Source organism: Stegostoma tigrinum, chromosome 14, assembly GCF_030684315.1.
Source record: "Stegostoma tigrinum isolate sSteTig4 chromosome 14, sSteTig4.hap1, whole genome shotgun sequence".
Lineage (NCBI taxonomy): Eukaryota > Metazoa > Chordata > Chondrichthyes > Orectolobiformes > Stegostomatidae > Stegostoma > Stegostoma tigrinum.
Genome location: NC_081367.1, coordinates 12058646 through 12072236, shown reverse-complemented (window position 1 = coordinate 12072236; position 13591 = coordinate 12058646). Strand labels below are relative to the sequence as shown.

The 13591-nt window shown below is 41.5% G+C and overlaps 1 protein-coding gene across 1 annotated transcript in view; it reads left to right on the top strand.

The window, feature by feature from the left end:
• The window catches only part of LOC125458035 (uncharacterized), a 65480-nt gene that overhangs the window by 3855 nt on the left and 48034 nt on the right, over positions 1 to 13591 (top strand). The window contains exons 2-5 of the mRNA XM_048542912.2: positions 2280 to 2367; positions 3218 to 3378; positions 6054 to 6078; positions 10137 to 10250. Coding sequence (XP_048398869.2) covers positions 2295 to 2367; positions 3218 to 3378; positions 6054 to 6078; positions 10137 to 10250 — 373 coding nt within the window. The 5' untranslated portion in view covers positions 2280 to 2294. The remainder of the gene's footprint in view (positions 1 to 2279; positions 2368 to 3217; positions 3379 to 6053; positions 6079 to 10136; positions 10251 to 13591) is intronic.

Sequence of the window (13591 nt, the reverse complement as noted above, 5' to 3'; positions counted from 1 at the left end):
ACTTTGATTTATAAAGCTTCTTTATCACAGAAGGGGGAACTCAGTTATTGCAACAACAGCGACACAGTATTGTTGTCAATACCTGACAAATTCTTCAGCTCAGCGTTCATAAATCGATTGAAACCAGAAGTAGACAGTTAGTGCTCAACAGGTTGGTTCATACAGTGGTGGAACATGCTGCGAGCAGGTCTTTAGACTCAGAAACATCAGAAAACAGAAGCTAGTGGAAACCACTTGTTATCAACTTCATGAATTGCTGACCGTTTCTTTCATTTCAGCTTTGCAGAATGTGACTGTCAGCATGTAGATTATGTCAGGTGGGGAGAGGGAACAGTGTGGGCTGATCTTGAAAAATGCACTGTCACCTGATGTGACTCTCACAAGCCCCAGCTCAGATACAATACGACCTAAGCTTTTGTTAGAGGAAGGATGCGCACATGAAGATTCATACAAAAGCAGGTTGCAGGAGACAAGGCGTAATGATAAAAGACAGGTGTTAGTTCAACAGAGGGTAAGGTCATAAACCAATTTTTCAGGAGACTCCAAAGCTGCCTATGGGGCCCAGGCAACTGAGAAAGCTCTTTCATCCATAGCTTGGAAGTGATTGGGAAAGCCTCAATGATCATCTAACCATGGTACCTGCGCATTCAGTAGAGATTGAGTTGAACTAACTAACATCTTGGCTGATATCACTTTGTGTATATTGATGTATGGCATTTAGTGTGCATGAAATGTAGAGATCCAAGGCAGATTGACAAAGGAATTGTGAACAAGACACTGCCAGACTCAACGAGTGGGATGTGCATGAGTTCTTATATTGAATCATGAGCTCAACAAAGACTCATATACATATTGAAACATGTCATGTCGTATACCTGAGCAATCAGGTCAGATTGTGTAACATAAGTTCATTATAGACCTGATTCTGTATTGTTACAAGCTGCTACCATTGGAAAATCTGATTGTCGCCATCATACCTTTAGAGGACACAGTTGAAAAAGGCTTCAGGTACATCAATAAAAGCTGAACGAACTGCGGATACTGTAAATCACAAACAAAAACAAAGTTGCTGGAAAAGCTCAGCTGGTTCGGCAGCATCTGTGGGGAACCAGTCCTGAGGAAGGGTCACCGGACCTGAAATGTTAACTGTGTTTTTTCCGTTACAGATGCTGCCAGACCTACTGAGCTTTTCCTGTTTTACAGCATCAGCAGTTGTTTCAGCTTATATTGATGTACCTGAAACCCTTTTCAACTGTGTCTTCCAAAGGCATGATGGCGACAATCGGATTTTCCAATGGTAGCAGCTTGTAATAATACAGAATCAGGTCTATAATGAACTTATGTTACACAATCTGACCTGAGTGCTCAGGTACAGGACATGACATGTTTCAATACGTTTTTGAGTCTTTGTTGAGCTCATGATTCAATATAAGAACTCACGCACATCCCACTCGATGAGCCTGGCAATGTCTTGTTCACAATTCCTATATCAATCTGCCATGGATCTCTACATTTCATGCACACTAAATCCCATACATCAATACACACGGTGACATCAAGAATTAACAAATGAAGCCAAGATGCAGCAGTTAGTTCACTTCATTGAAGTCCATCGAAGCTTTTCTAATCACTTCCATGCTGCGCTTAAGGAGGTTTGTCAGTTGCCTGGGATGTCCTTTCAGCATTTAATTCTGATGGTGCCCTCGTATCCATTGACAAGAGTCTGATTATCCCTAGTCAGGACGCTGGGTGCAGATAGTGCCCTTACTGGTCACACTCAACTGATGCACGAGGCTGCTGTCACCACCACTTGAATGTTGCAATTTGCAGCCAACATCTCTGGGCCTGGAGTTATACAAGGTCTGTCATACTGCCAGACAGACTGGTGTTCTCAGAGGAATGTCAGCTGCCATTGGAGAGCCTCTTGGAACTTCACAATTAGAAAATTAATATACAGGACAATCCAAACATGCCTACAAAGAGGTAAGTTGTAAATTTTCTGCAATGTTGACATTTGTTTGGCAAATGCATTTTTTGAACTGAATTTGGTTTTTGGATTTGTTGTGAAATGAGGATAAAAGTCATGTTTGCAAGAGTGAACAAAAAATCTGTAGCAAGCAACAACATGAGACAATGTAAAAGAAAGTGTAGAAATGCACGAGGCTCAGAAGAGATGGATACATTTGTTGAAATATTGAAGAGCAAGGACAGAAATCTTTGAGACTGTGCCTGGTTTGTTGTTATCCCATAGCGCATGACATAGTCTTTTCGCATTGCAGGTGAAGGCTTGAAGAATGATGAAGACCTGCAGTTGTTGCTTAATATTTCTCATGGCTACATGTTATATGGAAGTGCCCAGCTCCTCAGGTCAGTGTGAGATGTCAATATTTATTGTGTTGCATACATGGCACACACTCTTGATGTGGGTGTCACATTATCCTGGGATAAATGGTACACTGATACAGATTGGGCATTGATAAATGTGGACTATACACTGCCTTTGTACAAACATTACCTGATCTTGGAACAAATGGCACATTGGCCTTGTGCAGATGGAGAATTCCCTTCTTTGAATGGTACATTGTTCTTGTACGAGTGACACACTGTGAACCCGCTACAGACGGTCTTGATATTGTTCACTACCTTGATACCATAACAACCCACAAAATAAACTTCCAAACAAGTTTGCTTCATTGGCAAGATCACCAGCTTCCACCTCTGTAACATTGCCCAACTCTGCTACTGCCTCAACTCATCTCTTGTCTCTGTTACCTCGAAATCTGATAATTCCCATGTTCTCCTTGCTGGCCTCCCATCTTACACAAACTTACACACCTTACACAAACTTCAATTTATCCAAAATGCTGCCTCCTAACTTGCATTAAGCATCATTCACTCATTACCTGTGTGTTCACTGATTTTCGATGGCACCACCTCAGTTTTAAAATTCTCATCTTTTGTCTCCAAGTCTCTGCACAGCCTCGCCCTTTTCTAACTTTGGGATCTCCTCCATGCCCTCAACTCTTGGAGAGATCTGCTGTCCACCGGTTCTAGCTTCTTGTGAATCACCCATTTTAATGACTTTACAATTAACAATGATGCCATCAGCTGTCTGGACCCTACACTCTGGTAGAGATGCAACATTCCATGGTGTAAATTGTATAGTGTCTCACAAAGCAACAGTTTATTAATGACAATTCCTCATTTCATTTCCCAGTATTTTTACCAAAAAACCATGCCAGTGATGTATTGAGAATTAGAAAACGGGCTAATTCCTTCTTGGAAGAGCTTAAAGCTGGAAATTTGGAAAGAGAATGTATGGAAGAAGACTGCGTATTTGAAGAGGCAAACGAGATTTACGGTTCACTGGATAAAACTGTGAGTATTCTGCAGCCTCCTCAATGTGTTGGTTCATGACACGCCAAAAATGATAATTTATTAACAATTTACTAATATTACACTATTTAAATCATGGAATTTGATGGGCACAGAAGACCAGAGGAAAGACATTAATCTCTCTCCAATCCTAATTTAATATCCCTTAAAATATTGGAGCAATTTCAAAGCATTGGTAAAGTTTAATGTGTAGAATGCCACACTGTTTACTCCAGAATGGATTTTACAAGTCATCTTTTATTTGGTGAGGACCAAGACCACCATGATAGCAACCACACCTCAATTCATAATAACCCCCCTACAATTGAAGCATAATTTGTTGCTCGTATAAAATCTTAGGATAATAAGCTGCCAAGCCATCATAAAATTCCTATTGTGCAGAATCGAGTCTGCACTGACCTCCCAGCCAGACCCAACCCTGCCTTTCCCTTGGCTAATCTGCCCAGCCTGCGCACTATGGGGCAGTTTTAGCATGGGTGATCCATTTAACCAATACGTCTTTGGACTGTGGGAGGAAACCGGAGCACCCGGAGGAAACCCACACAGACAAGGGGAGAACATGCAAACTCCACACAGACAGTCACCCGAGGCTGGAATTGAACCCGGGTCCTAGGCACTGTGTGATAGTAGTGCTAACCACCGAGCCACCGTACTGCATCAGAACAGTGATGCTCAAGATTCCATCTCTCACTTGCCTCCTGCACCTGAATCCTATTCCAATAGCTCTATTGACTTACATGTGATCCTTAGGTAGCTGTAGCTTTGCTGCAGTTGGCGTCTGGGCGTTTGGATAAAGAATAGAAATACTTGTTTCCAATCAACTCTCCCACTGGAATAATTAGTCTGGGGAGGACTGCTGCTGTTTGTCACCAAGTACTCATTGTCGCAATGAAAATGGAAACACGAGTGAGAAACCAGGTTCTGTCCAAAACTAAAACAGTGGATGCATGTATGGTGATTCAGGTACTGATTTCTGATCACCACATTTTGCAGAGCTGTAAACTAAGTCACCTACAGATTCTAAGTAAGATGCAAGGAAACAGTGTCATAAGTTAAGAAACCAAGAGCATGGAATTGGCAGTAGTGCAACTTTAGTAAGAAGAGGAAGTGTTTCATGCGGAAAGCTCAATTGAAATTCCCTCGTCATCTGCCAATACACTCTTCCCAACTTACAGCCTGGTAACAAAATAGGAAGTGCATGAAATTTTCTTTCAGATTTCCAGTCTATATTGTGATTTTGCTTTTATTTCAATACAGTAAGTCCATCATGTCTCATATTTTTGACATTTCAAATCATAAATAAAACAACTACAAGGATCTAATCTGTCACTGCTGTAATTACTGAAGAAAAATAAAATCCCGACAGGCCATGTTTCAGCTTTGCCTATTAACAATTCCTCCAATACTGAAGCAGTCCCTGTTCACATCCAGCTTGAATGTTCATAACAGTTAATATAAATCTGGCTGATCTTTTTCACATTTTACTGTCTTTTGGCTTCACCAGGCCAGTGTGATGGGACCTTGTGGAAGAATCATAACCTCATTTATAATAGTCAAAGAGCCAGTTAAAAGCTTCTGAAAAAGCCATCAAGAGTTTGAACTGTCTGTTACTTCCAGAAAAGATTTTAAATAATCAATTAATCTATGTGTACTTTTGGTGTCCACTTTGCCTCTTTAAGTGTATAATTAGACTTAATTACTATTTAGTCTGACCGATGTGATCTTCAGCAGTGTGTTGCTTGTTCATGGGATTTGGGTAGCTCAGATGGCTGAATGGTTGGTTCGCAATGCAGGTTTGCAATCCAAAAGCATGGGTTCAATTCCTGCACCAACTGAGGTTACCATGCAAGACTCTACTTCTCAACCTGTTCCCTCAGCTAAGGCATGGTGACCCTTAGATTAAATTACCACCAGTCATCTCACTCTAAAGAGAGAGCCGCCCTACAATCTGATAAGACTGGTGATTTTACCACTCAGGATGAGATTTGGAAAGAGTAGCTATGGTTATGTATTGAAATCTGCCATTTACCCAGTAAAAGCGTAATCTAGTTATTGTTGTAAATTGAACCAAAAGCAAAATTGCTGATCTTTTGACAAGTAGTTTTAATTGCAGTGAAGTGAAATGATTCACTGCTGGAGATGTGTCATTCAAACCTGCATTTTGTTGCAAATACAAAAAGAGAAAGCATCGTGAATTATAGCTTTGCATGTGTGCTTAACAAGAGTTTAACCCCATAATAGAGCACAGAAAAAAAATATGCTGAATGCAGATGTTATCGGACATGGATAAATGGAAATTGTGTTGATTCTATTACAACATTTTAAATTATGACAGGAGTTGAAAAATATGTCCATGACCTTGAGTACTCGGAATTCTAGGGAACATAAATTGTGCAATCTGGTTAATAAGTGCGATTGAAGGATATGGCAGGCAGGTGGTATGGATGCAAATGGACAAACAATTGTTTGTGAGTTTAAGATATGATAATGAGAAGGAGGGATTTACCATAAAGAAGACTGGCCTCTTCCTCCAAATTGACTTTTTTTAAAAAATCCAATGCTTTCCCCATTCTGTTCCAAGTAATGTGAAAGCTATTTTGTTTCATTTGACAACCGATGTTGATGCATCTAACCAGCTTTGTATTTTTTTTTGACAGCTGGTATTTTGGAACAAGTATGTTGGTAAGTAGTTTGTTCTCTGTCAAACTATAGACCTGAAAACGAATAAGGGTGAAAGAATTAATTACAGTAAGAATAAGACCACCCCAAAGTCGTTTAAAGACATTCTGCTAATTTTGGAGTGGAGTGACTGTTATAGTTTAGGAGATGTGACAGCCAATTTGCTTGCACCAAGGTCCAATTAGCATCAGTGTGAAAATAACTAGATAATCGTTTTGTGATGTTGGCTGAGGGATAGGCAAGACACTGGAAGCCACCTCCACAGTCACCATTCTTCCTCAGAATGGCACAGTGAGACCTTTCACATACATCTGAGGGGTTTTAGTTTCCTATCTGATCCAGCAGTACAGCACCCACTCACTACTGCATTTGGTGTGTCAGCCTTGATGTTTGTGTGCAAATTCCAGGGTAGGATTTGAAGCAACAACCTTCAGACTCAGAAGTCAGTGCATTGCCAGCTGAGCCATGGCTGACATGCAAATAGAATAACAACTGTTCCAGAATGAAGATAAGGCCATTCTGCGTTTAATGTCCATCCCCAATGGTTTTCTCTATATGAGTTACCTAGTCTAATCACCTTCTTTGAACCACCAACCCCCATCCCTCACCTCCCCCCCCCCCAACCCCACCTCCGCTTTCCCTCTTTTTAATGTTCTTTGATCTGCACAGCAACAAAACATAAAGCGACTTGCCATATGTTGTTGTTTCTGATTGCCTGGGAATTGACACATCGTGTTGAGGATTAGCAATGAGCTATTTCTGCTCTCAGCACTATCATCATTAGATTTCTGTGTCAGTATTGTACAGATTTATCATTCCACAATGTAATGATGCATCCTATGCTAAGAGTACGAGGAATGAAATTGATTTGTGTGACATATACCTAAAAATGCGGCAAAGCACAGTTGTGAAATTACTTTCTCAGCTGTTCAAATAAAAATGAAAACCAATTCCTTTTAACTAGGCAAAGTCTTCCATCAAATACTTGCGTTTTTATTGACTGTGTGATTTTAGAAGTCTTGACAGAAATTGGGCGCAGATTTTTGGGGCCACAGTTTGGGAACTTAACCAGCTGAAACTGCACAGTATATAGGAAACAGTAATCTTATTAGAGCTTGTCTGGCTCGTCACCAACCTAACCTATGTGGCATTGTCTTGTATTTAGTGCTGCTGAATGGAGTTAGTTCCCCTGCTACCCTCAATGTCCCTTTTGTGACCCAAGCTTGTCCAAATTCAGGTAACAATGCAGTGAATGACTGCAAATTTACAATTTGTTATTCAGAGAGAGACATATTCTACTGTGTTTCTCCAAACATTCATTCTTTCGGTCCAGCCCTATTAACGTTACCACAGGTGAGATCCCGAACAATTAACACTCAATTAGGGAATTCACTTTTTTATCTTTCGCAAAATAACTTATTAAACGTTAAGTATGTCTCTTTTAAAAGAGGATTTCCATATTTGGTACAGAGAATGAAATTGAATTCTGACTCACATTGATGACCCTCTATACTTTGTTTGTGCTTGTGCTTCTTTTAGTAAAATAATCTGGCATTTGATGGCCGAAATCCACCCATTTTCACCTAGAGGTTTGTTCACTCTGAAGTATTAGATGCAGGGCGGCAGGTTGACCATAATCTTTTCTCACTTGGCAGTTCACTGGATATGCATTATTACACACTAAAGAATTATCTGTATATAACAGTCTATGGGAATACTACCTTCCACAGCCCTGTTATACAAAACGCCGCTTAAACCAGAATACCATATCCACCACGTCTACAGAGTGTTTTTCAGTAACTAGAGTATTTTTTAACAAGTCCTTCAATTTTCTTTATTTGATACTAAAAATAACTTTCCCGTAAGAAATATTAGTAAACTTGTTGCACGTGAATATCCATCAGTAGGAATAGCAAATGAAATATCGGGAAAGAATTAGATTAATTTAGATTAATATTCCTTGGTCACAAAAAATGGGATGTTGTACAGGCCGTTATCAAGGCCTCTTCTGGAATACTGTGTACAGTTCTGTTTGTCCTGCTTTAGGGAGGAAATTATTAAATTGGAGAGGATTTAGAAGAGATTTCCAAGGAATGGAAGCTACAAGAAGAGGTTGGATAGGCTGGGACTTCTTTCACTGGAGCATAGGATGTTGAGGGTTAACTTTGTAGAGGTTTATAAAATAATGAGGGGCACTGATAAGGTGAATAGCAAGTGCCTTTTCCTTGGAAGGAGGGACTTCAATACTAGGGGCAATATTATTAATGTGAGAGAAGCAGGATTTCTGCAATGACCTTTTAGTTGTATGTTGAAAAGACAACGTCTTGAAAAGGACATGATACGCTAAGTGAGACTGTATAAAAGTTATAAACACAAGACAAGAGCATTCTATCAGTCTTTGCCCAGCTGTCTTACTTACAATGGTGACAGAGGTTCGTTGTCCAAAGTTGAGTGTTAGAAACTCAGACAACATCCTTGGAAATCTTTTCCAAACCCTTTCAAAGTTTTACGACATAGTTCCCATACAAGGGAGACCAGAACTGAACACAGTATTCCAATAGTGGCCTCACTAATGTCCAATACCGTGACCTCCCAACTCCTACACTCAAGATACTGACCCATAAAGGCAAGTGTACCAAATGCCACCTTCACTCCCCTATCTACCTATGATTCCACTTTCAAGGAACTATGAACCTGCACTCCAAGGTCTCTTGATCAATAATGCTCCTCAGGACCTTACCGTTAACTATTTAAGTCCTATCCTGAATTGCCTTTCCAAAATGCCATACCTCACATTTATCTGAATTAAACTGCATCTGCCACTCCTCAGCCCATCGGCCCATTTGATCAAGGTCCACTGATCAAGGTACTCTGAGGTAACCTTCTTCATTGTCCACTACACAACTAACTTTGGTGTCATCTGCAAACTTATACAAATAACCATACTTCCTACGTTCACATCCAAATCATTTAAATAAATGACAAAAATCAGTGGACCTAGCACCGATTCCCATGGCACACTGCTGGTCACAGGCCTCCAGTTTGAAAAGCAACCATCCACCACCCTCTGGTTCCTAACTTTGAGCCAGTTCTATATCTAATTGGTGTCTTAGAATTCTATAACTTAAAATCTATCCTTCTTAAATTCCACCATTTGCAAATAGTCACACCCACAAGGAAAGTCAAGGCACAGATATTAAATGCAAATAAAATCTGTGAAACACAGTTCAATAGCATCAGTCTGGACCACAAGATTTTATTAATTGTTTTCTTAGATTTCTTCTAATTTTTTTTATTGCTGGCACAAGGTTCTTTTGCACACTAATGTTCAGTGTTTCATTTGCGGGTTAGAAGTTATCCCCTCAATGTCACTGAGGTCATTTTACTCCTCCTTCAGCAGGGGTCTGCAGAGAAAGGAAGCCAAATATTTGTTGCTGGAGACTTTCTGGCATCTCTACCTGTGAGAGAATTCAACCAACATAAGACCTAGATGCATCAGATAACCATAGAATCAAAGAACAAACATCACCTAACAGACAACAGTGCATCAACGTTGCTAAAAATCAAAAAAACCTGAGAAACTAACTTGCTACTTGTTTTCTAGATTTTTTTATTTACTCCGTCTATATTCTTTTTCAATCCATAACATGCTAAATCATGAGTCTTTTGTCGGTCTTAATCGTGATTGACTGTGTTTTTGGGGATTTTAAATGACTAGTTTAAATTGTGTAGTGATAGATTAGGTATCCTTCCTTTTCCATTTTATTTTGTAAAATTAAGTGTGTTCCAATAAATACATTATTTTCTATTTTTGTTTTTTTGCCCTGAGTGGCAGTCGATCAGGCATATTGGTCATTTTGGCAGTCTCGTTGGATTTTATACATTCAAACGTTTTGTAGTGGCTTGTTAAACAGTGGGTACAGTTCTTGACGCATTCTTGCCAGTTAAGTCATAACAAAGGACAGGTCGCTAAATTCCTAAAAACCAAAAAAATGACATCCATAAACTAAACATCTGCATTTGTCAAGGATCTCAGAATTTCTTCAATATTTCTGTTATAGATGGTGATCAGTGCGACCCTGATTTATGTCTCAATAATGCTACTTGCCAAGATTTGATTGGTGGCTACCAATGTCACTGTGCTGAGGAATTTGATGGCCCTCAGTGCCAATATGGTAAAGTTTACATTCTTTGTTATTTGAATTTAAGTTGTCCTTCTATCGGATAATATCAACAACCATGTTTGTGTACAGCAAATGTTAAATGGTGATAATTCTACAGTGTAAGTACTTGGTTCTGTTGCCTGCTTGATGTTAATTTCTTTTACCATAACTTTATTTTTAAGGCATGTTTCCTCAAATTACGTTTAAAAAAAATCAGACAACACCAGGTTATTATCAACAGGTTTATTTGAAAACACAAGCTTTCAAATGGAGCCCATCGCTCTCACTCGCTCCTTCCTCAGGTGCCAGTGAGAGAGGTGGCATCAGACACAGAATTTATAAGCAAAAGATCAAAGGGTCATAGGATTGATGCAAATGTATTGAACAAACCTAATATGGCTGTTAAATCTTTAATCAGTTAGAAAGGATTAATATGCAAATACCAGAATTTCTTTCAAGTCACTGACCCAAGATAACTATAGTTTTTATCAGTATACCAGAGGGGTCACCTCACGTCAGATAATGCATTTTAGGTGCGAAGCCCTGTTTAGAATCTGGCTGTGTATTAACTTGGAGTCAGACTGGTTTTATTTCTGAAGTAGGAATTTATAAAACGCCATGTTGACTGTCTATAAGTTGTGTGCTTTTTGCAAATGCAAATTCACCCCATAGGTTTATATGTGTGTGTGTGTGTGTGTGTGTGTGTGTGTGTGTGTGTGTGTGTGTGTGTGTGTGAGAGAGAGAGAGCAAGAGGGTGTGAGAGAGAGAGAGAGCGAGAGGGTGTGAGAGAGAGAGAGCGAGAGGGTGTGAGAGAGAGAGAGAGAGGGAGCGAGAGCGCGTGAGGGAGGGAGAGAGAGGGAGTGAGACCGCGTGAGGGAGAGGGAGCGAGAGCGCGTGAGGGAGAGGGAGCGAGAGCGCGTGAGGGAGAGGGAGCGAGAGCGCATGAGGGGGAGGGAGCAAGAGCGCGTGATGGGGAGAGAGAGGGAGCGAGAGCGTGTGAGGGGTGGAGAGAGAGGGAGCGAGAGCGTGTGAGGGGTGGAGAGAGAGGGAGCGAGAGCGTGTGAGGGGTGGAGAGAGAGCGAGAGTGCGTGATGGGGGAAGAGAGAGAGCGAGTGCGCACGCATGTATGTGGGAGTGCGTGCGCACGCGAGCGAGAACGCAAGAGTGCGTGCGCGAGAGTGAGAACGCGAGAGTGTGTGTGTATGAGATAGTGTCTGTGTGTGTGTTTTTGTGAGAGTGTGTGTGTGTGTGTGTGTGTGTGTGTGTGTGTGTGTGTGTGAGAGAGAGAGAGAGAGAGAATGTGAGTGCATGCGTAAGAGAGACAGTGTGAGTGTGTATAATGTGATGGGGTCACCTGTAGTGCGACATGAGCCTAAGATCCCGCTTGAGGCTGTCCTCATTGGACTCTGCCAAGCAGACGAGGTGGCGGGATGACACCGCCTACATGTATACCAAGAACGCGAAACTGGAGAAACTTGGCATCACCACCACCAGTAGCCAAGTTTCCCCTGGTACAACAGTTGAAACTGGTACCACAATGGAGAAATCTGTTGTCAACTTATCCTTCGACCAGATCAAAGTTCTCAGCCGAGGGCTCAATTTTCTGCCTCACCATCAAAATGGAGCCCATCGCTCTCACAGCAGGCCCAGAAGAATTCATCAAACAAATGAAACTCCAGGAATTCTTCCAAGGTTTCAGCAGCATGCCCGATGAGATAACCCACAAACCAGACCAATCGACAGAGAGATCCATGGTGGAGTGGCCAAAGAAGGAGCCAAATTGGAAACCTCCACCCCTCCAGAGGGCTACTGACAGGTATGCACAAGCCATCAGAAAACATGTGAATACCAGATTTATCAGCCACACTCACAAGGTAGTGTAACGCTACCAGGCATATCACAATGCCATCCCTGTTCTCAAGACCAGTTGTAACATTGTCATCAAACCAGCAGACAAAGGAGGAGCCATCGAAAGACAGAATAGAAGAGACTATCACACGGAAGCACACAGGCAACCAGGAACACTACAGACAACTACCTGCCAATCTGACCAAAGAACACACTCGTGAACTCAACGGACTGATTACGACTTTTGATCCAGTCCTTCACAGTACCCTACGCACTCTTATCCCACACACCTCTTGTGTAGGACACTGCTACTGCCTTCCGAAAATACACAAAGCCAACATACCTTGACATCGCATCATATCAGGCATTGGGACCCTGTATGAGAACCTCTGGCTATGTTGATGGCACTGTACAGGGAAACCCAGTTTCTGTCACAACACTGCAGATTTCTTGTAGAAACTCAACAGCCATGGAGCAGTCGAACCAGGAATAGCCCTCATCACACTAGACGTTTTGACACTCTACACCAGCATCGCCCATAACGACAGCATTGCCGCAACAGCCTCAGTACTCAATACCAACAATTCCCAGGCGCCATCCTATAACTTGTCCACTTCATTCTCAACCATAACATCTTCACCTTCAACAACTGATTCTTCATCTAAACACAGGGAACAGCAAGGGGACCGGATTTGCTCACCCAATGTGCCAACATTTTCATGCACAAGTTTGAATAATACTTTTTTGCTGCACAGAACCTCTGACCCACACCAGATACATTGACGACATTTTCTTCCTTTGAGCTCATGGCAAAGAATCATTGTAACAAGCTCATAGTGATATCAAAGTGTGAAGCTGGATGAACACAGAAGGCCAAGCAGCATCTCAGGAGCACAAAAGCTGACATTTCGGGCCTAGACCCTCTGAAACGTCAGCTTTTGTGCTCCTGAGATGCTGCTTGGCCTGCTGTGTCCATCCAGCTCCACACTTTGTTAACTTGGATTCTCCAGCATCTGCAGTTCCCATTATCTCTGCTCATAGTGATATTGACAAGTTTCATCCCACCATCAACTTATCTTGGAAGTCTAGCAGCATCTGTGAAGGAGAAAACAAAGTTAATGTTTCGGGTCCGTGAACCTTCACAGCATCACCTTCACAGATGCTGCCAGACCTGCTGAGCTTTTCCAGCAACTTTGTTTTTGTTCCTGATTTTCAGCATCCGCTGTTCTTCTGGCTTTTATCAACTTACCACGAACTGCTGTTCAGAATCAGTCTCATGCTTAGACACACGCATCTCCATCAAGTACGGACACTTCAGTACCTCAAGCCCACGGATAACCTCATGATGCTGCACTTCTCTAGCTTCCACCTTAAACATGTTAAAGAAGCCATCTCCTAGGGATAAGCCCTATGCATACACAGGATCTGGTGCGATGAGGAGGAACGTGACAGACACCTAAAGATGCTGAAGGATGCCCTCATAGGAACAGGATACAATGCTTAAC